Source organism: Netta rufina (assembly GCF_964035555.1).
Source record: "Netta rufina genome assembly, chromosome: 4".
Classification (NCBI taxonomy): Eukaryota; Metazoa; Chordata; class Aves; order Anseriformes; family Anatidae; genus Netta; species Netta rufina.
Genome location: NC_140127.1, coordinates 31677645 through 31704427, shown reverse-complemented (window position 1 = coordinate 31704427; position 26783 = coordinate 31677645). Strand labels below are relative to the sequence as shown.

At 35.6% G+C, this 26783-nt stretch overlaps 1 protein-coding gene across 2 annotated transcripts in view; it reads left to right on the top strand.

Moving 5' to 3' along the window:
• Window positions 1–26783, top strand: part of LOC311209017 (uncharacterized protein) — a 57619-nt gene that overhangs the window by 4614 nt on the left and 26222 nt on the right. Inside the window, exons 6-13 of one of the 2 annotated variants that reach the window (XM_084286070.1) lie at window positions 897–996; window positions 2278–2321; window positions 3493–3570; window positions 12254–12450; window positions 15406–15470; window positions 17111–17217; window positions 19245–19356; window positions 23600–23699. In XM_084286070.1, the coding sequence (XP_084142196.1) occupies window positions 897–996; window positions 2278–2321; window positions 3493–3570; window positions 12254–12450; window positions 15406–15470; window positions 17111–17217; window positions 19245–19356; window positions 23600–23699 (803 nt within the window). Of the gene's footprint in view, window positions 1–896; window positions 997–2277; window positions 2322–3492; window positions 3571–12253; window positions 12451–15405; window positions 15471–17110; window positions 17218–19244; window positions 19357–23596; window positions 23700–26783 lie in introns of both variants that reach the window. The other variant, XM_084286069.1, reaches the window with a different exon arrangement.

Genomic DNA, 26783 nt, shown 5'->3' with positions numbered 1-26783 from the left:
TATATGATTCTTTCTCTAGCTAGCATCCTTTAATTTATGTAGTATTGAGATATATGTGCTATATATATATGCTGTATATATTAACTGATATGTAATTTCTTTAAATTGTTAAGAACCTCTGTGCACTTTTTTTCTTGGCAAAAGCAGGACTAAGTTTATTGAAACTATAGAAAAATGCCGTTCTTAGTTTTGTTTTTAAAGGCACACAGTTTATACAGTTTGAGTTTTGAAGCTGTCTAATTCGCAAAAGATAGAGGAATTATTTGACCAGAGTGTGTGGCTCCTTTTGCTTGAAGCTAGCCTGGTTAATTTTGTCTGGGCCAACTTCTACCTGGCCAGTCTGGAAAACCTGTTGCCTGAGTTTCTTCAGAAATAATGATTGCACAATGTTTTACTTGAAGTAAACTGATTTTGGCTGATACTGCAAGTAGAAACACTTAATAGAGGTTGACATGAAAGGTTTAAGTTTGGAGGGCAGAGTCACCAACCTTTGTTTGTGAATAACACGTAATCACAGAATGGTTTAGGTTGTAAAGGACCTCGTAGAGCAGGTGGCCCTGCTATTGGTCATTATATACTCATCCAAAAATGAAATATGATTATTTATTTCTCTGTAAAACACTTGGTATTTTCAATTTTTGATAATAAGTGACCCTCTATTGCACTACATTCAAGACATTTTCTATGAACATCAAGACAAGTCTTTCAATCATGTAATGAATTTGATTGGGTATTCTGATGCTTGCTTTTCAAAATTCTCATTTATGCAACGACTGAATAGTTAAAGTCGATTTCATTGATTTTTAAAGTGATTTTTATACTGTTTATGGCAGGGAACTGACTTTTAAATGATACATTAAAAAGTTAGAATAGTTATTGTTTTGTTTTCTTTTTAGAGCAAGACCAATAAGCAGGGCTCTTGACCTTGGAGCTGATATTGTTGTTACTGGCAGATGCGTTGACAGTGGGATTGTGTTAGGACCACTCATTCATTCTGTAAGTACAGGTTAAATATTCACTCGTGTTCATCATATTATAATTAGGTATCACTGTGAGCCTTTTTTTTTAGTGCCTCAGAAATTGTCAATACTAAGCTAAAAAAGATGAACTCTTTAATTTTTGTTTCTTTTTTTTGTGTATATGAATGAACTTTGCCGCCTTTCACTTCTATTAAATTTGTAGCAGCGATATTTATGACCTTAAGTGTCATTTAAATATAATGAAAATGGAAATAATTTCAGTCAATGAAGTTAAGGGAATTTTGCCATGTTTCATCACTATTTCACTTTTTTTTTCCTTCCCAACTTTAAGACTTGGTGCAAGGTTAAGAAACAAGTACTGTCTTTTCATTGCCACAAGGTGGCGGTAGTAGATCTTGCTTTGTGCTGTGTTGGTGGTTGGGTGGTCTAATGTACTTGTCTTTTTCAATGGGCAAGCAATTTTATTTTAAGAAGTTGAGTTTCAGTGCAATATGTTTCAAATTCCAGGAGTTTCAACAAATAATATAAGCAGGATATGTGGTTTGAATAGGTTGTACATTTTGTGAATGACCACACACTGTGGAACATGAAAGCTATTTTTGGTGCATATTTCAAAAATACGTGAGAGTATGCATTACTGTCTAGTTAAAAATGTGCTTTCTAAAACTTAACACTCTTCTGACTTCATGTCTATAAAATATTCTGGTGTGTAATTAAACTAAGTGAATTAAATGCTGTTATGTTATTTAGCATGTGTTCTTTACACCAGAGATTCCTCGTCAAATCTATTTAAAAGTTTAAGGCAGGTTTCTCTTACAGGCATTGTTTATTTATTTATTTATTGCTATATGTTGAACTTGGTAAAAATAACCTGTAGTTAAACAGAAAACAACACAAGGATGACTGGTAATAGTCCAGGAACTGATAATCCCCAAAAGTTGGAAAATCACAGTGCTTTGTTTACATGATTAAATAATAGCACGACTTTTAAACCTCCAGCATATGGAAGTTTTGAGTAAGACGTATATTACACTTTGAAACTTTTTTGAAGGGGGTGTGACTGTGAGAATTTATGTTTGTTTGTGTGTATTTAAAAAGAAGGAAAGTTGAAACGTGTCAGAACTATTTTACTTATACACTGTTTAGCAGTTCAAATCCACCTACAGCTTTTGGTGATTAATTAGATTGTTCTTTAGATTTCTGCAGTTAAGTATGACCAATCTATTGTTACTCAAAGCAGTCTTCTGTTCTGTGTAAGACTTTTATATAAGTAATATATTTGTATTTTTTCTTCTAGTTTGGCTGGAATAGGGATGAATTTGATTTGCTAGCAGCAGGAAGGTAAGTAATAGAAGAAATGGGTAAATAAATATTTCATCTCGTATAATGACAGGATGATAACTTTTTAATAATTTAGGGATTTGCATATTGTTACTGAACTAATTTATTTGGAAGTTATTTCACTAGAGCTTTTGGGTGCTGTTTTTGATGCTCACTTAATATTCTCTTCTTTGGAACTGAAAGAAAGTTCATTTTGGAATCAACCTAAAACGAGAGGAAACAGTGAATTATTTAACACTTTCTTTTTCTGTCCATTTTGTGTCAAGAAGTGAAATCTTAAGGTACAGACCAGTGATACCCAGCTTTTTTTGTTTGGCCATCAACGTGGATAGTTGAGCAACTCCTGTCTTCAAAGATGTACAGAAGGAGATTGGGTCATATGTCAGCATTCTTGTCTGGTTTTGCAGAAGCTGAGTATGAATAGCCCCATTTGCAAGCCCTAGTTGAAAATCAAAAGGTTGAAAAGTTGTTACTGAAAGCACTAGGTTAAATTTTGGCACCTAATTTAATTTTCTGCATCATATTACTGCACTGAAGTCCATAAAAATGAGTGACTACTTAAGTAAGCCAAGTACACTTAGTAGTAGTGTTTTTGGACCTTGTAATGCTTGAGGGGGAAAAAATGTGGAAAGAAACTTGGGCTCCACTGAGCTGCACTAGAAATGTGTAACCAATTTAGAGGGATCGGGATTTTGCCCATAATTCTATTGCACATTTATGGAATATTTCAATAAAAGACTTGAAAATCATAATACCTTCTGTTCAATGATGTCCTTCGCATTGGAAGGAAGACACAACTCTTGATTGAAAACGGGCTTTGCATATTTAGTTAGATACAATGCAGACAGTACTGTGTTGAATTTAGATCAAAACTTCTTGAAATGACTAATGAAACTTGATTTTTGATGTTATGTACCAAACTCCTAGTTTTTTCATGTAAAAGTCCACTCCTTCAAATTCTTACTCATTTCAGAATCCCTACTTACATTTAATTCAAAGGTTTTTTTTGTTTGTTTGTTTTTTTACTCCATAGACATCTGTTTATAAATTAGAAAGTTCTTTTGTTTAGCTTTATTTCCATTGTACTATTACTTTTACTGTTTTTAGGCTGGGTTTGTGATACTTGGTTTTACAGAATATTTGGTTGTTTGAATGCCTGCTGTTTTTCCAGCCTTGCAGGTCATCTTATTGAATGTGGTGCTCAATGTACTGGCGGAATATTCACTGACTGGCACACGGTACCAGACTGGTGGGTATCTGTGACATCAGCATGTATGTTTGTAATAGATCAAGTATAAGGTTTCCTACTGTTTTTGCATTTGTAAAATGGGTTTCTACTTTGTTCTTTATGGGGAGGCAATATGTACCCATTGTTGTTCTTCAAGTTTTATTCTCCCTATTTCAGTTTTCCTTTCTGGTCAGCTGGGGACTTCCTGTGTTACTTAAGCAGCTGATGATTTGAAAAAATTTTTATCCCTTCAATATTTCTTTTATGTATTTTTTTTCTGTTTCCTTCTTTATCTTCTGCTTTTTTTTTTTTTTTTTTTTCTTTTGAAAGACTTGTTACTGTTCTAACATACGATTGCGTATAAGACAATACAGATATTTTAGGTCATGTTTTCTCAGATCAGAGTTGACTACTGCTGAGTTAAAAACTTTACACAGCTTACTTTGGCAGGGATAATTGTATTATATAATCCTCTCTTTCTGTATGACCCTGTCTTCATAAACGTGTTGAGCTGTCAGTGTCTGCATATACATTACTGTCCTTTCAAAAAGTGTTGCATATGTCTCATTCAGACATACTGAATTAGACCTTCATGTAGGTGGGTCTTTCTGCCTGCTGAGAATTGCCATGAGAAAGGACTAACGTAGTCTGCTTTGGACCAGATTGCTTTTAACAGTAGTTTAATAGTAGTCAGTGAGCCTGTTTGGCACATCATGACCGAGTCTGGTACCAATTTATTCTCATTTTCCGTGGGATAAGAGGGAAAAATCTTGACCTGTGCTTTGTCAGAGAAAGGCAATACTTGCTTGATTTGATCCAGAAAAAAGCTGAAGAACAGTAGGAGAGATGGAGGAGTGAAGGGTGTCTTTCATTTGTCCCTGTTCCTGCTCCCAAGTTCTCCGTAAGAAGGAGGCAACATGTAATCTAGGTGCATGAAGTAGCCACCACTCTATTGGGTCAGTTCCCTAGGGCTGCCAAGCTTTTTCTCCTCCTTCTATTGTCAGTTTCTGATTCAGATTGTGATACTGGAAGAGGCATTCTTAGTTCCTCAGTGCCAGTGAAATGCAGGGAAGGCACATGCCTGTGGAAGGAAACGGGTTCAGGCACTTCTCAGGCCACTGCCCCTGAACAAATTGCACTCACTCTTCACTAGGGAGTTCAACAGGAAATCAAACGAGAGGGTCTGTAATGATGAGGTGTTGTGTTCAGTTTGGAAAGTAAGTGCTAACTTTATTCTTATTCTGATATATCCATTAATGGTTTTATTATGCAGTATCATTAAACTTCTTAGTCTCCTGCAACTGTGACTCCAACTTGCTGTATAAAAGAATGAAAGAAAAATAACTTTTCTCATATTAAAATACTTGGTAGCTCTGTGTTTTTAAGATTTTTTTTCCATGAAAAATGTCACTGGTTAAAAAAAGAGGATGTTTGAGTGTATTAAGCTGTAAGCAACTAGAGTGGGAGTAGTTAATTTTACAGGCAAATATGCATATGCTGTATATGGATAGCTAATGTACACCCCCCCATATATATGTGTATATATATATGTACACACATATGCCAAAAAAAAAAAAAAAGCTGCATCTAAATAGTAATCATGTAGCTTAGAGATTTAGAACTGACTAGTGCTAACTTGAATTGCTGCTAGCAAATATAGGAGGGTAGCACCTAATGCTGCACTGTCACCTTATCCCCATCTATGCATACTTGTAAATCATGCATAATTGTGTCTGTGGTAGTATAACAATTTCTTTGCCTTTGGTTTAAGTCTACTGAAGCATTAATTACAGCACCTTAAAACTAGTGACTGTTTTGGTCTGCAGCTTCAAAAGGTCTTAGGAATTTAATTGATGAAATTCTTAAAATACCGGCAGAGATGTAACATGTTTTTTATGATTAAACAGAAACTAGTTAAAATAAAAATAACCTGTAAGCTCTAAAATTATATATTTGAAGAGGCAGAGTAAAAGATTGACTAAAATGGACTTCTAGCATGTCTATTTTGGGAGGAGAGAAGGAAGACTTGTTACATAGTTTTTCCAGTAGTTGTTTGCTATAATTGGGTCCGAATACATGAAGAGGAAATATTATGAAAGCTGACTTGCAGATAATTGGATTTTCCATTTGATAGTGTAGTTAGTAGTAGTCTGACTCTGTTAAAGAAACTTGATGGTATGGATATTTCTGTTTATTTGGACAATCTGAATGAGTTCTCAGTGTGTGCAAATCCATGTGATCATATGATAATTCATAGTTTCAATAATGATCAAAACCCGTAGTACCTGCTATCTCCAGCATTATTTACATAGCCACTAGGTCAACAGAGATCTGAAAGTTGCAGAAGTTACTTTACTATGTTATATTAATAACTTCTGCTTAGTTTCAAGAGACTTAAAGATGTAGGTCTTCTAAAAGTAAAAGCTATATAATTTGAATTTCAGTAAATCATAAAATATGTTTGATTAGGTCCATACTAACCCAATGAAGTCATTAAATGAGGGAGGAGAAAGCCAGGTCAAACCTCTGTTGTCATTAATGTGCCTTTCACATACAAATTTCTTACCACCATGAATGCATTTATGCAGCCAAGAACACTTATCACTCAGCTCAGCAAACATTTACTGGACCTTTACACTAACTAGAATTTGAGAATACCCTCCACAGTATTTATACTGTTCTTTGGTGACTGAACACTAGAGGGCATCTCGGTCTTGTTTCCTCGTATTTTATTGCAGAAGGTAGGTTGGGTTATGATGAGACGTAGGTCATTTTTTGATCGTCTTTGTTTTTGTGTTACGAAGACCAGTAGTCCATGTTGCTGTTCTTTGGCTGCTGAAAAGGACCTAAGTGTACTGCTAAGAAAGACTGATTAGGAGTTTTTCTAATTTTTAAATAAAAAAGGGAGAAATTATCAAATCTTAGGCCTATAAAACTTGTCTATTGTTTATGTATAAGTAAAAAGAAATAACTGTGTAAACAAGAACACTTTAATTTAGACTTCAGTAAAGCCATGTGTGTCAGAGCTTATGTTCCATATATACATTATCATACCTCTGAGGACTGAGGTACTGGGTTGAACCTTCTTCATTTACCCACTGTAGGCTTTTTAAAGGTTTTTAAGTGTTTGGTGCAGACTGTTTCTGGAAACTTAATCCCACTGCAAAAGGATGCTTTAATTAAGTTAAGGAATGTACATGTGGCTATATTGTGGCAATGGAATGATTAGCTATTAAAACTTAAGTTAATCCTACTTTGTTGTCTTGGTAAAGGAGATTTTTAGTGTAAAACAAGCCAAATGCCTATTCTGACTCATGACTCTCCAAGTTACTTTAGTTAGTAGAAACTAGGCTTGATTTTTTTTTTTTTTTTTGCTGTCCAAGGCAGAATTTCTCTAGTTGTGCTGGGCTCTTTATTTTTTTGACTTAGAGGCAGGAATTGTGAAACTAAAAATTTTATTCCAGTTTTAATGAAAACAGAGCTAGAGGCGATGGATGCTATTCAGTTTTCCAGTGAGAGAGAGGCTGCTTGAGTGGATTCCTTGTGTGGATTCTCTAATTAGCAGAGACAATTCTTAAAAACAATTAAGAGTGCTCATTAGCCTTCTATCAACTGTTAAGTTACTGATTTTAGGTAAATGTTATCCAAAAAAGCACTTAATCCTTTTCTGTTTTTTTGTGCAGTAATATACATTAGATGGAGAAAAGAAGTGATTAACACATCACCGCTCCTATTTAATATCCAGTGCACAGCCCCAAGTAGGGGATTCATGCAGAGAGTCAAAATGAACTGTGATGCCAGAAGTATGTTGATAATGCACAGCTCTGTATTTCATTTTCATTAACCCCAGACATTGCTGTCTCTTACTATTATTTAGTGCCAGTGGGTGACTAGTACGTTGTTTTGTTTTGTTTTGAAATGCAGGAGTGAATAAACTAATGCTGATCAGTAGAGTAATCATTTTGAGGAGATGGTAAACACTGACATTTTGCCCTAAGCCAAGAGTGTACAATGGTTGAGACTGCATAATCCTCTGGCCTGGGATGACCAAAAGGGTAAGTCAGTAGTTGTAGTCTCTTAAGGGATGGATCCAGATTGCTGATTGGGACTTGCATGCTGGATTCTGTTCCAAGTCCCCAGTTAGGCAATGTGGAACGCGTTTTTCTCTGTAGTACCATCTATCTATTCCAGGCAGTTGAAAATGCCAGGCAATCTGTCTGGCCTGAAATTCTCTAGGCATTTGGAGTTCATGTAGTACGTATATTGTGGAATACCCTAGGTAGAGGAGATAGCAAAGTGTATCGATCACATCACCTGAAACTGGAATTGCAGCAGAGCTTGCAGAATGTGTTGGTACCAACAGGTAGAGATGCATGTCTTACCCATCCCTAAGTACATGCTGACCTTGCCTGACACATGTTAACAGTTTCGAATGGGTTATAAAAACATTGCTGGAAATGATAGCATTTCCTACTTTTTGCCCAGTAACATTATGCTCAAATAGGTGCCGAGGGAGTTGAGACATGTGGCTTAGAGCTTTCCTCAGCGTGGTGTTGGTCAAATCGCATCCCAGGAAACTACATTAACTGTAAAGCTAAAAGTTCATATCACAGCTTGTTTGGCCCCTAGTCTACTTACGTGTCACGTGCGTAATTGTGGGTTCTTTGTTTTCTTTCTTGCGGTATCTTCCTCTGCAAGTAGAAGTTATGCAGTACGCTGTCCCATCCTTTGTTCCAGTAATCTGTCCAGTGTGCCAGTAGTGACGTACTTCAGGGGTTTGGTACCTTATAAAAAACTACAATGAAAGAAACACCCATCTTATCTCAGACAATCCTATTCCCCCTGAGCCACCCAGGACCTAGTACTAGTCTTTTTAATTTTTAATGCAAGCTGTGTAAGATACTGAGCAAAACAAGAGGGAAGGCTGTCTTCACAGCTGTCCAGAGATTGAACAGTGTATTGTCCACGAGTAGACTGAGAAGAGATCTGTGTAGATGGTTCCTGTTAATCACCTGCGACATGCCCATAAGGTGTAACATTTCTGAGAGCCAGAAATCAAAAAAAGCTGTATTTTTCATGGAAGGGGGAAAAACGACCCAAGAATACATGTACATTGATGGCAGGGCAGAAAACTGACAGGAGACTTAGCTTCAGAGCCCTGATTCCTATTCAAGTTGGACAGCAGCTGGAGATGTAGGTAGATGAGAAGGTGGCTTCTACAGCAAAAACAGTTTTTGGACTGTGTTACTCCTGTAGTCAGCGAGGACCTACCTTAACTGTTAACCCCTCACCTAACACCAGTTTGGAAGGGGTTTCTGAGGATTAATGTTAGCTTGGATTTATTCAGTTCTGTGGTTTACTAGTGCATATAACTTAACTGTAAGATACCAAATCCACAACTCAAAACACATATTTTAGATAAAAAAAATAAAATGCTGTCATCTCCTTTTACAAACTGATGTTATTTTACTACTTCTGTATTTTAACCATTTAAAAGACCTGCTCAAAATGTCTTAAGAGTAGTACTTTCATATTTATCTCTGTTATTGTATTCTGTTACTTACATGATCATACAACTTAATTAGAATTAATTTTTGGAGTTTCCTGTCAGAATTATAATCCTTGATATTGCCCCATCCTACTCTGGGACTTTATCCCTTCCAGTACATACAAAGGACGCAGTTGAGAAAGCTGAGGAGGGACTCTTTGTCAGGGAGCATAGTGGTAGGATAAGGGGTAATGATTTTAAAATAAAGAGGGCAGATTTGGTTAGGTATTTGGAAGAAATTCTTTACTCTGAGGGTGGTGAGGCACTGGAACAGGTTGCCCAGTAAAGCTGTGGATGCCCCATCCCTGGAGGTGTTCAAGGCGGGGTTGGATGGGGCTTTGGGCAACCTGGTCTGGTGGGAGGTGTCCCTGCCAGTGGTGGGGAGTAAGAACTAAATGATCTATAAGGTCCCTTCTAACTGAAATGGTTTTATGGTGCTATCACTAAACTGATGCAATCCTTTTGTCATCGAAAGGTGCTGTTTGGCCACTGCCAGTTTGGATGTGATGACAACTTGGCTGTGGGTTGTATAGGTTTATGTTGGCATGCTACAGAGCAAGTGTTACATGGTCCATAATTATTCAGGGTAGTGGTAAATCGGTCAGAATTGCTTCTTTTAGTGGAAATAGTGATAAAAGTGATGGTGTGGTGGTAGTACGTGCAGCATGTGCTAGAATACCCCGTGCAGAAATTTGCAGCTAGGGAGCTCAAACTCCCTTTTAGATTAGTTTAGATAGCTGTCACTTGACATAGCCTAGTTTGTTTCCAAGCTAAAAACTAATTTTTAAGTAATGTCTTATGGCAAAATATTTTTTTTATTTTAAGAAGGTACACTTTAATGTAAATTGTTACTGGCATCTATTATGAGGTAATACAGTATGCACGTGTTTTTCCCAGTTGTGTTTTGTTTGCTAATGGGTCAGGTCTTTAGAGAGTAAAGGGTAAATCTGAAATTTAGTCAGTAGTTTAGAACCAATGTTAGAAAATCAAGTGTCTGCAGTTTACCTCGTTTTCCTTCAAAACAAAGTTCACTGGGGAGAAGGTACAGGAACGTGTCCCAAGAGTTGTCCATGCTGATGACTTAAAGTGGGTTGTAACAAGGACATTTGTCTTCAGTGCAGTAGGACTGACTGCAGTGGAAAATCACTTCCATCCAGATAGGTTACACTTCTGGGTAAGTGATACAAATAAGCTGCATTCAGCTTACTGGCAAGGCAGCTGATGCTATTGATTTAAAAAAGACAAATAGGAAGTAGGATAAAAGCATGCAAGTGTAGCACTAAGCATTTTAAAACTCCTTAATTGTAGTCTTGTTCAGTTGCTGATCTTGCTGTGTAGCAATAGGAAAGTCACTTTGCTTCCCGAATTTCTCACTACCTGTAAAATTGGGATCATTAAAAATGTTAGGTTATTATCAGTCTTGAAAGTTATTGTAGGGTAATTGAGATGGCTTTTTGGTTATAGTTTTTTCTTGTGTCGCTTTTAAATGACAAGTGTTACATACTTCTTGCTGTCAACGTTCATCCCTTTTCTTTCCCTCCAAAGGAACAAGTAAAAAACCCCAACACTAATTGTTCAGAATAAACAATTTATGCATTCAGTTCTTTCTATTCACAGGATTTGGTTGGTTGTGTTGTCTTTTTTTTATCCCCTCTGTTTTGTTTAAATAGTTTCAAGGACCAGACTAATGAAATACAATCCTTACTGATTCATGGTGGGCTTTTCTAGGTGTCCTCCAGCTACCATAGTTTCAAAGTTTTGTATACTAGTGGCATTAAAGTTGCTGATCTGTGGTAACAGAGCTTCTCTCTTAACTCCATTATTTAAATAAAGGATTAAGTTTTAAGCTTCCCAATGATAAGGAATCTCTTCAAACTCCCATGAACTTTTGCTAATGTCGTTTAAGAGTTCACTGGTTTCTTTGCTTACTTCCTTTTAAAACTTTGTGCATGTATGTTATGCAAACTATGTTCATCTAACCTTTGTTAATAACCAATTTGGTTGTATGTTCAGCACATGGTTCCCTTTAGCACCCAGGAGTAATTAATTTCAGGGATGAACTGATTTTAAGTGTGTATGAATGACCTGAAGATCATTGACTTTGGGAATGGTGATGTTGAGTACCTTTTTATTAGCCCCTTTTCAGAACAGTTCTGCTTTTACAAGGGGCTGTATCTATCTCCCATCTATGTTCTTTTTCTCACTCATTTGCTTCATTTCCACAAATTTCCAGCATCTGAGGAGAGGAGTGAGCCAGGTAGCCTTTTTATGAGATCGTACTCTGCTTTAATTTTCTGGTGCTTCTTGATTTTCACTTGTTACTTCTGCTTAAAGAAATTATCTGTGGATAAAAACCTTTTAACTTGGAAAGCAGATACCTAGATAGCTTCCACAAAACCCTGAAAATCCTACCCTACTACTGTAACAACCAGCACGAACATCTTACTCTGAGTTATTTGATCATAGAGAGAATATGATTAGGAGGAGTGTTTTAATTTACAAACAGTTCTGTAATTTTCTGTCTTACTGCTGTTGTCTTTGTTATGCTTCATAATTGCCTTTTAATTCCTGCTCTTACTTTCATGTGTTCTTCTGTTTTCTGATTATAACTCTTGTACGTATAACTTATCATAAATAGGAAATTGTCTTAACATACATGATTTGTTTCCTACTTCTTATCTTAGACCTCCAGCACAGTTTGTTCTTCCCACTTTGATGTCCTTTATACAAATCCAAACCGCAGGATGCGTTTGCATGTCTTCGCTTTCAAAGCTGTATGTACTGCTATAGCAAACTAGGCTAGAATTAGCAATTATGTTTTTCTTCAGGATTTACCTTCTTAATCATAGTTCTCTAATTCTTTCAGACTCTGCTCTATTTTTATTAATTCCATTAGTGTCCTTCTCTGCTCCTGTCTGTTTGCTGTTGGTACCTGATGTTGTGCACTCCTTCTCCAGGCAATAAAATGCATCCTCTCATTATTTTGGTTACCTTATTCAGTGTATTTTCTTGTGCATGTTTCTAAGGAAGGAACCAGCTATGTTCTAACTCTTGATCAATTTTATTTAATTATTCATTAACATAAAATTGTTACCTCTTTTATTTCTACCTTCCCTTCATATTTACAGTTTGTTTTCAATGTTTTTAATGTTGCAGGCATAACATAGGCTTTCCCATTGTAGAGTGCTCCTCTGAAGGAGACTTTATTATTTCCAAACCACCGGACACAGGGGGGCTAATCTCATTTGGCACTGTGGCTGAACAGTTGGTGTATGAAGTGGGCAATCCTCAGCGCTATCTTTTACCAGATGTCACATGTGACTTTTCTGAAGTTTCCATCACTGAAATTCCAGGTTAGTCTGCTTACATGTTAAGAAATCTGTGTCAATGAAATAGGCTATCAATCTAAAGCTGTTACTTCAATTTCCATGGTTTTTTTCTGCATATTCCTTGTTGAGTTCTCAAAGCATGATGCTGTAATAAACTGATATTTTTTTCCAAGAAATTTTATTAGAAATTGTTTTAAGAATTTTAACTATAATTTGCCTGGACTTCTGTAATGCCTTTGACATGGTCCTACATGACATCCTGATTGCCAAGTTGTAGAGAGATGCATATGAAGGGTGGGCCATTTAGTGGTTAAGGAATTGGCTTGAAGGCTGCACCCAGAGAGTTGTGGTTGATGACTGTATGTCAAGGTGGAGGTTGGGGACAACCCTCAGGGGTCTGTCTTGGTGCTGGTACTGTTTAAAAATCTTTATCAATGCCGTAGATGCTGTGATCGAGTACACTCTCAGCAGGTTTGCAGATGACCCCAAGCTGAGTGGTGCAGTCAATACAACGGAAGGAAGTGATGCCATCTGAAGGGACCTGGAAAAGCTTGAGCAGTCAGCCCACATGAACCTGATGAGGTTCAGGTCCTAGTACAAGATGCTGCACCTGGGTCAGGGCAGTCCCAGACATGAGAACAGACTGGGAGAAGGTCTCATTGAGAGCAGTCCTGCAGAGAAGGACTTGGGGGTTCTGGTGGACAATGATGAGGCAGACAATGATAGGAATTGCTTTACACTAAAAGAAGGGAGATTTAGATTAGAGGTTATGAGGAAATTCTTCACTCAGAGGGTGGTAAGGCACTGGAACAGGTTTCTCAGAGAATCTGTGGATGCCCCATCCCTGGAGGTGTTTAAGGCCAGGCTGGATGGGGCCCTGGACAACCTGATCTAGTGGAAAGTGTCCCTGCCCATGGTAGGGGGTTGGAACTGGGTGATCATTAAGGTCCTTTCCAACCCATGATCTTGCTGGTTGACTCATCAAAATCTTTTATCACTGTTCTTTTTGGTTTACTTTTAAGGAATGACTAATACCTACTAAGTTTTTAAACTGTTTTATGAGTAACATTGAGACAGCTCCACTATGACTTCACTATTTTGTGAACTTCAACAGCAGTTTATTTGCTCAAAAAGGTGTATTTTTAATACATTTTATCTCATATGTCATTTGGAATTTAACACTGGATAGCTGTATCTTTCAGAACATCATTTGATAGTGATGGTTTTCATAGACATATTTAATTGCATCATCTTAAGTGGTAGAAGCTTGCTTAGGTACGTGATATCCACTAGAGATCCTCAAAACCGCAAACAGTCATATGAACAGCCAACAAACTAAAGATACATATGATGTCTGTTCTGGGTTTGATCTTGAAAGCATAGCATGAAAACAGAACAGCAAAAGCAACTTGAAAATTTCTAAGTTGGGTAAAAGAGCTTTTATCAAGCTGTTAAAATGTTTAGCTACAGTTACTTGATGTTTGCTTTTTACTCCACCTGTATTATAATATATATTCCTCATGCTCATGGAACTTAGGCTGTGGCAGTATGCTGATCCCCTCTGTAAAACTTAAAAAAATAAAAATAAAATAAAATAAAAATAGAAAAACGTTTACTAAAAGTCCTGTAAAATAGAACAGTGGACCTTCTGCTCATGCAGCATAACAGAATGGCTTTCTGATAAGGCCAGCTTGCTCCTCTTAGCCGCTCATCTTTTTTTTTAAAGGGGGGTGGGTGGGAAGAGAACCCTAACCTTCCTGTGAACTTTTAGCTTGCAAATGACCCGATATGACATGTTTGAACTTAAAATGAACTTTCACATGAACTTTCAGTTAGTCCTCCTAGAAATATAACAGATGGAAAATAGACAAATTTCTTAAATATTTGTAGTTTGAAGTGCTTTGACACGTACACCAGTAAAAACAGGGCATGCTATCTGTTTTTGCTGTTTACATTGCCGATTTTATTGTCCTGCTGAGTTAGTTGCAGTGTTTGCACTGAGAGGTGCTTCTGTTTTCTTTTGGTCCGTGGATGTCATGCATTTTGTTTTGTGGGTTTTATGTTTGTATTACTCCTTAATCAGGCATATGAAACTCTTCCAGATTTTCCCTCTGTCTGCAGGGATATTGTTCTGTATTGACAGAGTCGAGCTAACCTTATGTCAACCTCGTGGAGAGAGTGATGATGTTATTTATGAGTGATACATAAAATTTATGTCAGTCTGATTCACTTCTCAAATATGTTCTGGAGGAATTGCTGTTTTAATCTCTTCAGAGTACTTGTGTAAAGCTTTAAACTTGTAAATATTTGCGGTCACAGATTAGCTGCAGGTGAACTATAGAGTAATTCTGTTTGGCTCAGTGTTGATCATGTGCTGCTAATTTTCAAGAGATTGCACCTATTGATTTTTCTCCAGTTCAAGCTTGAACCTGATGACAAGGCAGTGTTTTTTCCACTTTATTCTTGGCATTAATATACCTAATACTGAACACGATAGTCGCCCTGGAGCAGGCACTCAGTCTGTTCTGTTTCTGTTATCAACAAGAAGGCTAATGTTAAATTATCCCACTGCTTTCTAAGGTATCAGTAAAGAAGCTGTCACAGGTTTCTCATCTTTCTTATTTCGTTTCTTTGCCAAGCAAGATACAGTAAATGTGTGCTGTGTGTGTGCAATAGGTGGTTGGTAAGTGGAAAATAACTATTTTCTACTGTAGTTTTAAGGCTATATTCTGTGTCAAGTATTTTTAAGTACACAAATAAACATTTCAAGCGTTTTGTTAAAAGGCTCATTGAAGTCATAAATTTAGTCACCAGTTTGCTTGTGTTTCTAAGTCGAGGACTGTTATGTAAAAGAATCTCTTCTGTGGCAGTACAGCTATCAATTATTATTTTTAAGTGCATTTTATTAAGACGTATCATAAAATAATGTCTTTGAAGTTATATTGAAGAAGCTTAAGTATTGATTTTTAACCGCTATAGGTTTTGAAGGTGGGGCAGTGAAAGTTCATGGAGCAAAAGGATCACCTCCTTCAACGTTTTATAAGGTATTAACTCTTTCTATGGAGTGTAGAGTGTTTTTTTGTTTGTTTGTTTTTTTACTTAGGAGAAAATACTTGATATTTTTGTGCCCAAAATTGTTGCCACTTTTAAAATCTTCATGCTCAGTTGGAGGTGGGGGTGGGGAGTAACAGAGCTAAAGACCAAACAAATGTTATTTGATTCTTAAAATCATGTTTATTTGTGTAACAGGTACATGCAAAAACAGCCAGAGAGGGCTGAAATGGTTCTCATACAGTAACAATCTGTTAGCCCACTGTCACTTTCATAATACTTAGTGGTATACCAATCTTACTCCATTTCATTATGAAATTTGAAAACTACCTAGCACATAAAAGTTAAATGATGGGGTTTATGTGAAGAGAGCAAATAATTATGAAAGAGGTAATTGGTTGTATAGTTTCCTGAAATATCTGTTGAAAGAAAGCTGCACTCATAAAACTTTGCACTTTTATTAGATTTGCTACTAGATTCTTTTTTTCCTAGTGGTCTCCATTCCCTGAATTGGATTGTAAGATAGTACACTTCTGGCGATGTACTGGTAGGGGGCTGGATCCTTTTCCTGTCTAATCTGACTTTTCCAGGAGCAAGGCAGAGTTCAGCAATTAACTGTTTATTATAGCCATATCAAAAGTGAGTTAACTTAAGTAGTGAATTGTGCAGATCTACCAATACTTAATTGAATAATATGATGTGTGCCTGGGTATAATTTAAAAAGAAAAAAAGTTTAATGCATTTCAAAATACTTGTGACACTTTTAAAATACATTTTATTTAAAAAATGATACCTTATCTTAAAAAATAGAATATTTCAAAGATAATATCACCAAAAAAGGTTTAGTTTTGGCAAATTGTAAAGTCAGCATGAAAGAATTCCTTAAAGGTGCTGTAGCTGGAACATATTGACAAAGGATTTTTAGCATTACAGATAATTAAGCAGGTAATACTTTTCTTCCTTGGTTTAAGCGTGCAGTTTGAAGCAAGACTGTTTTGCTTCTGCTAAGCAAACTTCAGCAACTGTCTTGTCCAGCAGCCTCATTCACCTGTACTTTTTGGTTTTGACTATATGTTTGTGTACTTTTGCACAAGTAAAGGAAATAACTGAGACACGATACTTTCAGCTAATGAACCATGAAATGGAATAAAATAAATAAGCAGAAAGGTTTTTTTTATATATCAATAAAATAAGTCTTTATTATTTTATCATCATCTCTTATGTAGGTAATTTTAAATGTATGTGTTCAGGAATCATTTTGAATATATCTTATGTTTAATACATTGAACATTGTAATAAATATGAAAGATAGACTTGCTGTGAAATGTTTCCATTTTTTGAAACTGCTAATTGGCGTTTAGTGACAAGTGTACATAATGCTTTGCACACCTACTTTTGAAGCCTTCTATTTTTTCTAGTTTTTAGTTTTACAGTTCTGCAAACCTGAATCTTCCTCTAATAATACCATTTTGAATTTTAAATAATAGAATAAGTTTCCTGATAATGATTCTTATTATTCCACTTCTGAGAGAACAAGGAAAATAATTGTCAGAGACCATTTTTATCAATGTATCAATATATCAGTATATCAATATTGAATCCCATATTAATTCTGTAATCCCTCTATCGTTAGGTAAGTGCCACTTACCTTGATGGTTTCAGAGCTACTGCTGTCTGTCCTGTGGGAGGTCCAAAGGCAGTACAAAAAGGAAAACTTACTGCAGAAAGTATTCTCAAAAGGTCAGTATTTGAGGCTTGGAAGGGGTTTTGGCTTTTTAACTTCAGAGATAATGGAAATAGAACAGTGATATGATGCTAATCATTAACATCATAAAAAAAAAAAAAAAACATAGAAAATTATAATTGTCCTGTTGGGAGGACATTTAAAGGTGTGAACAGTCTGACAACAGGTTTCCTAAACAACCTGTGACTATAACTTAACTATGTTTGATGGAGGTAGGAAAAAGTTGTCAAAAACTGTTCAAAAATAGACAGCTGGATAGCAGAGGGAAACCCGAATTAATATAGGAAAAGCTATGATTTAGACTAAAATTTACTAGATGCCAGAGAGAAACCTACATGAAGGTAAGTTTAATAATTTTTTCATAAGTTTAAGGTGTTTTGGATATAGAGGTCAAACTAATTGGTAGACTAAGGTTTTAATCTGCTTTGGCAACTTGTATTACAAGTTTTCACATCTTTTGTGTGCACCTATTCCCCTTTTTAATTTTGAAAGCAGGAGAAATTTGGCAGTGCATTTGTGCTTGTTAAGAAGTCTGTTAGTCTTCATTTTGTTTTTGAGGCTTCTTTATTACAGTAGCAAGACACATTAAAAGGCTAAAAACTACCCACAATATATTTTGGACTCTGGGATCTCTAATGTTTTTAGATAAATTATTCTACTTTATTATAAATATCGTTTTTGCAAATTTAGATACCTTAAATCGAGTATTTTTTCCACATTAATTGAAATAAAATGGCCTCATTTGCAGTACACTGATCACCTTCACCTCTTTAAAATGCATTTCTTTAATTGTTGTGTATTTAAGTCCCATATACTGCTTGAATTTTCAGGTGCCATGTTTAATATTTATATTTGTGATGATATTATCAGAATCTTCAAAATGTTCCATTGATGGAAAATATTTTTCTCATCCTAACAGAATTCCAGCATTTCAACTGATTAGATCTTTGAAACAGCTAGAAGGTTTCCAGATAAAGATTACTGGAAAAGTAGTTTGTGCTTCAAAATTTAACTTATTTTTCCAGTGATCCAACATACTAACACTTGCATACTTTTAACAGTTGGAGTATTTTAACGCTTTTTTTCTATTGTTTTCTACTGTGACTATTTTGGTTTTTGGACTTCATATGACTATTTTAAAAGACCATAATGGTCATTCACAGTTTATTTAGTGCTTATAAATTGGGCTGTCTTTTAAAAGTTGTTGCTAATGCTCATATTAGAGCTAATATGAGTATAGTATTTGTCAAAAAGTGTTAACTGCTGTCTCTCTTAAAACAGTACGTATTTTTGTAGTGTATTAAAAAAGGTAATGGTCATCCCCATTACTAGTCATGACCGGACAAACTTGGCATTTTTGACACAATATGCTTTTGGTGGAAGTGAACTCACAGAATGAGTTCTGGGGATTTCACAAGATGGCAGGCATGAATAATGAGGAAAAAATTATTTTAAAAACGTTATCTAATTCTTAGCATGTGAGTTGTATGTTCATTAATCCCAACTAATTACCTTTAAGGTTTGAATACAAATTCCTTCTTCAGTTAGATTTCCCTTTGTTGGTGCCTGTGATGTAATGAGGTAGTTTCATATGTTTATTGGTAGGTCGTAATACTTTATAGTAGGAATTAAGATAAGGGCTGAATTACCAGTGTGAAAACCAGGAAGACTGCATGTGCTGTAATGCCATTTTCAGCTGCTCCTGTTTTAAAGATTAAAAAAAAAAAAAAAAAAAAAAAAAAAACTGAAATTGATTTGTCTCTGCCTGTCATTTTAAAAATAATTTGAATAGAAAAATGGCTCAAATTGAAACCTAGGGTTAAATTGAGAGGTGTAACTTTGTAATTATCACTTGATTATACGATTGCTGCATGACTTGGTACAGTATTCAGATGCATTTTCTTAGTGAAAAGTGTTCATAGTCCAGTTTACATCAGAGCTAACCTCTGTGGACTGTATGGGGCTACTTCCAGATAATTACTTTGAGGCAGTTTACTAATTAAAAAACAATCATTTGTTGCAGGACTCGTCTTATTTTCAGTCAGCTTGGGTATGAAGATTACAGTGCAGTTAACATACAGGTTTTAGGGTCTGAAGATACATATGGACCTCATGCTAGAAGGAGTATAGATGGTGTAAGTATTCAGTGGAGTGTTCTTAAACTTTTACTGACCTCTTTTAATCTTTCCATATTGTTATCTTTTCCATAACTTTAAAGGAAGTCACTGTCATCTTGGGAATTTCACCCTACCATCTTGCAAAGAATTCAGTGTCATACTTAGTGTACAAAATTATACTGACAAAGACTTTACAGTTTTGGATCTTCCAGAAGCACTGATAAGAAATCTTACAAAAATGTTATTGTAGTCTGTTCTAATGCTATTCATCTAAAGAAATGTCTTATAAAAGTTCTTACAAAGTAGACTTAAAGTTGTGTCTAATGCAATTTAAAAGACCACATGATAAAGGTTGCTGAGTCTGGAAATGGCAGAACTTTTTTTGCCTGTGCAACTTTAAAACTGCCGGTGGGTCCTATCTGTGAAACAATCCTCAACTACATAATTCTGTGTCATGTTTTGTGACTTGTTATATTCATCTGTAAGAACATGAATGATGGCTGTAACTACTGCAGCTGTGATACCCAGTTCGTTTTCCTAATCTAGAATGTGAAAGTCATTTTTAAAGGAAGAAGACTGTAAATCTTGTCCCCACTTACAAACACTTAAAATATTTAGACAGCTTCGCTTGTTCTAAAAAAGTAGGATTTAATTCTTTTTTATTAACCGCAGTCTTGCAAAACCATTAAGGTACTGGCATAACTCAGCTCTGAGTTGGATCTTAGGAATGCCAACATGTAAAATAGCTGAAAATTTGTATGTATAAAAAATATTGGAAAAGATAGAGACATTCTTATTATAGAAATTGTTTGTGTAAATGGAGCAAGTTACGTATGCAGCTGCTTATTTTAGTGCTTGGACTTCAGTTTCATTCTGCACAGCAGCAGGAGTTGCTTCCTGATGAGCCATCTGTATGATGTGGTCTCTTTCCTTTTAGGACTATAAACCCTGCTATACAGAATCAAAGTTGTGGAACATAGGAACAGATTTTCCAGATATTGAACTTTTATGTGTTCTCTTTGTACTAGCTCCTTATGATTATGAATTCTATTACATTCAGTAATGTTACATTATGTAAAGTCTTCTGTATTACTTATTGCATAGAGCAAATAATGACTTGGGAAAGAACAGTTTCTCTGTCCTTACTGTTCAGTTTGCCTTTCTTACAGTTCACTGAGCATGTCTGCTCCTAAGTCTTATATCTATTATAAAAGTAGAGCAGAGCATTATCTACATTGTATGGAAAGCACATACATGCCAGCAATCGGATGTGAGAGTTAAGGCTGAAATACAGGAAAATGCTCTATTGCTGTACCCCCTTCACCATGGTCCTTCAACAATTAGAAGAAACCAAGAGTTAGAAGAAATTAACCAGAAGAGTTTTCATTTGGAAAGAGTGTGAGAAGAATGGGGGAGGAGTGGGCTTTGCTCTGCCATTTCAAATGAAGTTGTAGGCTCCTAAGGAAAACATCTGCCCTTTGGGGTTTGAGAATCATGTGTTCACTTTCTTATCTTGTATTTCCATACAAAATTAAATGCAGTTATTTGGATTGCAAATAACAGTGCCCAGAACCAGAGCCACATTAGGCTAGGCAATGTGTTAACAGCCAAGGAAACAGTCCCTGCTTTGAAGATTCTGCCATCTAAACTTAAGAGAGAGAAATATGTCTGTGAATACCAAGACAGGAATTGGGTACCAAACAGTATTTGGAGCTCAGTGTAAATGTCTGATATGGCTGAATGAATTCCCACACAGGTATTTCAAGCTGGATGCAAAGGTATTCCTCTGTAACTGTGAAGTTCTGTATATCTCAGACCTAGGTAGACCACTATAGCGTAATCTGAGCTAGTGTGTACAGCATCAACAATTGCTGACAACAGAAAGTAGCCTTGAGAAATTCAGAAATGCTTGCTGCCTTTCCTTTTTCAATTTCTTCCCCCTGTTTACATAGTTGTTCCTTGACAATCTAATAGCTTGCTTTGTCAGCAGGAGCAAGGGACCTGAATCAGCATGGACTAGCCCTGGTGGTGTATAATTTTTAATACCTCCTGCTCTGGTTTTCTGTTCTTGAGGAGGAAGGGGTCTATGACAATGTCACAGTATCAACAAGTTCATGATTTAGAGAATACTGGATGCGTTTTATGTGAAAGAGACATATTAACAGTACATCAGATTTTAGTTCGTTATATAAAAACTGCTAAATATGAATATAAGTAAATTGTTTTACTCAACAGTACAACAGGAATGTTTCATTAATTAAAATGTTAGTTTTTAATAACCCTTTTACAACACATCTTTAAACTTGAAATATATCCTTGGTTTGCTATTTGTATGTATTTTTTTTAAACTTATGATAGTGTAAGATAAATGACTATAAAATAGTCTGCATCTTCAGTTCTGATACTGGATTCACCACCTGAGAACGGGACTCAACTTACTATTTTCTTAGACTGTAGTATCATTCACTACCTTGCATCTGTGGACATGGAGGTAAACAGAACTTAGACTACTGAAGACATGGTACAGTTTAGAAACAGGAAGCAGATGTGAATGTATAAGCATGCTTTCTGCAAGAGTATTTCCTATTACTTGTTAATAGTACTAATTTAATGAATCTCTTGATAGTATGGGAATGTTTTTTTTTAAAAAAAAGTTGAATTTGTATCATAGCCATATTTTTCTGTGAAGGCCCTTCATTAACTGGGTTTTAGCTGGTCACCAGTTATGATAAACTGGTAAATTTCCCTACATTGGTATGAGCTGGCATCAATGAGTTTGTTCATTAAGGGATTTTACCATATGTTTGAATTGGAATACAGAATTTAGTAGTCTGTTAATATAACCCCCCTCTTTGGGATAATCTTACGCTATCCAGAATGCTTGGTGTGGAGTACTCCAGCATTTATTATAAACACCGTTTCAGCAGCTGCCAATAGGAAATGCATCCGTGTTCTTACATTGTTGAAGTTACTTAAATTCCTGAAATTGATTTGATTTTCTAATGCTGACAAGTTCTTTAGTATCATTTTTTGTGAAAATGTAACAGTATACACACAGAAAATGATCCTAATGTACAAGATAGCAGCATTTCAAAAGCTAAAATTAAGTTTGCTATTTAATTTTATATAACATTTTTAAAGAATGTAGCTTTGCAGAAATGTGGGCAATTCAGGTAAACAGCACTAGAGTTAGAAAATGTGTTAAAAGGCAGTTTTGGAGTTCAGATCCAGCTTGGAGTTTCTGTAGTTATTTTGAAGAGGAAAACATACACAGACACACATAGATACATACATACACGTGTGTGTGTTTTTGAGTTTAAAATGTTTATTAAGTCTTAAAATATGAAAAGAAAAAGGTTTTCTTATGCTACTGTTAAATTTAAGAGGACTCTAATGAATAAATTCATATTTTTTTTTTTTTTTTAGGAATAATGGTTTAGCATTTTTCACAATGCCAAGCTGTGTCTATTGGCAATTGCTTTAAGTAATTTTGGAATTGTATATGATGGTAACAGCTATGTTTGTTTTAGGGAAAAAGCAGGAGATGCTTAGGGATAGACTTAGAATTTGAAACCTGCTTAGAATACTAGAGTTAGAAGATCACTCTAAGGCTTTTGCCAGTATATGGTTTCCAGTGGTGAATTTTTTCAGTGGCAAAAAGATTTTTACAGAAGAAAAATCATAAGAGAGAGTGCTTATCTACAGAAGGAATTGTATTGACTGTAGAGTAGGGATAGTAGTGGTTGGGTTTACCTGGAAGGGCATCCAGTGTTTTTGTTGGGAAACTGCTGGTTTAAAAAAGTTCCGTTCTCCTGTTTAACTCCCAAGGATTAGATTTGACTTCTTTTTCCTGAGTAGATCTGTTTGCTTTTTGATGCTAAGAGAAGTAAACTTGGCAGGCTTACTTGACCCCCAAAGTATTCTCAACGTGCTTAAAAATAAGAGGACAGTTGGTTTGCTCATCCCACTGGGTGAAGCAAAGTATTTATTTTCTTATAAATTACTGTTTGTTATAGTGCTTGATTCTTTGGGATGGAGAAATTACTTCGTGTTGTAGCAGTCTGAAGTTTCCAGTAGTTGATTTCATGGTAGCAAAAGAAAAAGATAATAAAACATTAACCAAAAATTCTAGTGATGTTGGATAAGCACTGAATGTTCCCATTAGATGTAATTTGAATGCTGAGCTACAGTTACTTTTCAATTTGCCAAATATAATAGATGTTCTTCAAAGCAAATCTTACTTCTACTTTCTTTGAAGCAGGGTCCTCGAGAAGCTGTTATTTGGCTTGCTGTACATCATAAACGAAAAGAAGCTTTAGAAATCTTCTCCAAAGAGATTGCACCAGCTGGAACTGGCATGGGTAAATACTCAAATCTTTCTCTAGGAACTTAAAGTTACCTTTTCTTGTTCCTGAGCCTGACAAGCACCTAAAGACTTAATTCCATTCAGTTTCATTGTACTGATAGTAGTATAACCATAGTTCCTTTTCAGTGTATTTGTTTTTTACAGAAATGAGATGTACAGACATGTAACAAAAAATAAAAACAGTAAAATGGATAGTAAAAGATTGTAAAATAGTAAAAGGAAAACTTTTTTTCTATCATTTAGTTTTATTTTCCTACTCATGGTTGCACTGGTACGTGACAATGCTTTTATTCTGTCTTATGTTATTAAAACTCAGTAATCCTATTTAGAACTCACCAAAAATAAATGTTAAGAATGGTAATCAGCTGGCAAAAATCTATCATAATGACTTTTTATAACATTGCAGTACATTAGATGCTGTATCGTTTAAGGGTTTTAAAGGTACTCTTCAGCACAGTTATCTGATGTTACTGTAGTGTTTTTTTATAGATACTACTGTACTTCTAAGCTGTTTAATGTGTAGCTGCTTATGTAGAGACGTCAAACTTCCAGATCTAATTAAAAGTGTTTTAATATGATACTGCAGTGAGAATGCTAATGGGATGCATCTAATTCTTTATTCACACTGTGCATATTAGCTCCCCAGCTTAAATTCTGGTTCTGCACAATTATGTCTAACCTCAAATTAATGGCTTTAACATTTGACTTTGAATGAACGTGATGTCAGGCAACCATTGCAAGATGTTTTCCATGGGCTTGAGAGAGAAAGATAAAATACCAGGATTTAATTATAAGCCAGTCTTAGTTTTAAGTATATGTAGTTTAAGTATTTGCATGAAGTTGTAAATGATGAATGCTTCTTTCGTTTATTAGATGTCTGTTCCAAAAATTTTCACGTTTGTTTTTTGTAAATTTCATTGTGTTCTTGTAGCTTTCAAGAGAGGTTTACTATTTGATCACTTTAAGCAAACTCTTTTTTTTTTTTTTTTTTAATCTCCTCTCTGTTCTCTTTCCAAGTCGCACCTAAGTGTCACTACTATATCCATCTCAGTTTTAAGTAGTACATTCACATGTTGTGATTTGACTGCTGCTTACACTATAGATACTTAGCCCATTTTTTAAAAATCCATTTTAAATTTGGGCAGCTTAGTTTTGAAGATGAGAGCTCAGATATGTTGCAGTTGCTTCTCTGTAACTTATGGAGAAATGCACTGAGGGTTTACATGAATCTTCAAAATTGAATTACTTCAGTTTAACCTGAATGTCAACTTCTATAGCACGTCTAGGATCCTGATTAATGGGGGCTACTTGTTGCCTTGCAATTAAAAAATTAGTCAATGCTTTATTTTTATTGGATTCAAAATTGTATGGAACAAAGCACATTGTGTTGCAGTTTTTAGAGCGGTATCAGGGCTGTAGATGATGTAGTGTTCTTTTAAAAGCTATGTTTATGGAGGCAGGGTTGATGTATGGTCACATTCCTTTTTTTTCCTTCTCCCTTCTAAAGGATTGAATACAATTATGTAGAAGTAATCAGGAATATTTGTGGAGTTGATTTTAAAATATTTTGCATTTTTGAAGGTTGGTTAGCAGGTCAGCATTTACCACGGTTACACACTATTTCCACGCTGTTTTCTAATGAATGAAAAGTAGTATTTTCACAGTTAGACCAAGCTACCATTTCTAAAATTAGTTAAGGATTCATAATTGAAGTAGTTTCTCATTCGTCGTTATTTATGTAGGCTATGTAACATTCCTGGAAGTAAAGATCTATTCTTTGTTTTATATATGCACAGACAATCCCTAGCAGGTATCTTTGTGAACAAAAGAAAGCTGGCTGGATTTTAAAACAAGTGCCTACTTCTAGGATCTGATGTTAATGCATGTGTACTTGTCTCTCCAAATTCTTAATGTGTGCCTCCTCGTTTACAAGCAACTACTGTGCAAATAAGCCTTGTTTGATGTCAGAAGGTGCTAGGTTTGTTAAGGTTTCAGTTTTTCTTTTCTCTACTGTTGTCTAAATTGTCTAAAGAATGAAAAAGTCAAAAATCTGTGCTACCCAACTTGGATAGTATAGCATAGTATTGTAATTGAGTTACCATAGTATGTGAACATCTATTTTTAAGGTGGCTGGCAAGCTTTCAGTTCATATTTTCAGAGCTCTTGGTGGAACAGATGTTTTTTCTGGTACTGTCAGGTTAGACAGCTAGAATGTGCGACTGTGGTGATGCTGGCTTCGTTTTGTAAATGGACAGCTTAAACTTTATAGAATATCTTGCAGCATTTATTAACTTAAAAGTCTCCTTTACTTCATAGGACTGCTGCTAATGAGCAGTAGTGGGAAGGAGCGTATTCCTGGAATTATCTGGTGCATCCGGCGATAAATAGCACTTTTGCTTGCCAGGTACAAGAATCCAACAAAATTTTTGGCCTCCTTGAAGTAAACTACTAGTATCAGAGGGCATCAGAGCTGTTTACTAGAATGCTTCCAAATCCTTGATCACAAACCCACGAATAGTCAGTTTTCTAATTTGTAAAGATTAAGATGGCTTCATACAGTCAATGCTTTCAGTTGCTATGATGTAGCAGATTTCCATACTGTTTGCACAGATAAAATATATGTGTAGAGAAGAGCCAGGTTTGGGATTTAAAATGTTTAGTGGGCTGCTTGTTGATGTGGAATACTCCTAAAGAAGTGGTTTTGAAGCATCTCCTTTTGTTTGTTTGTTTTTGCTAAATCTCTCTAAAGAGAATAATAAATGCAACACTGCCAGACATTTACTAGTAGTGTGCTAATCAATGAATTATCTTCTGATGCTTAGTTTCTGACAGTGGTGTAGGCTGCCAGAACATGCTGTGAAGAGCAGAACAAGGAATGCTTGCTGCTTAAGTGTCCTAAACCAGGCGAGTCCATTAACAAGACTTAAATTTGATATTTTGTTGGACAGATGTACAAGCAATGCTGAGAACAGAAGCCAGAACTCAGATTGATGTTCCCATAGGTGAATTGTCTAATAGCAGGACCTGATGTTCATAGCTTCCTCCCCCCTTTCTCCAAGCTTCTGTCATCTGTTTCACT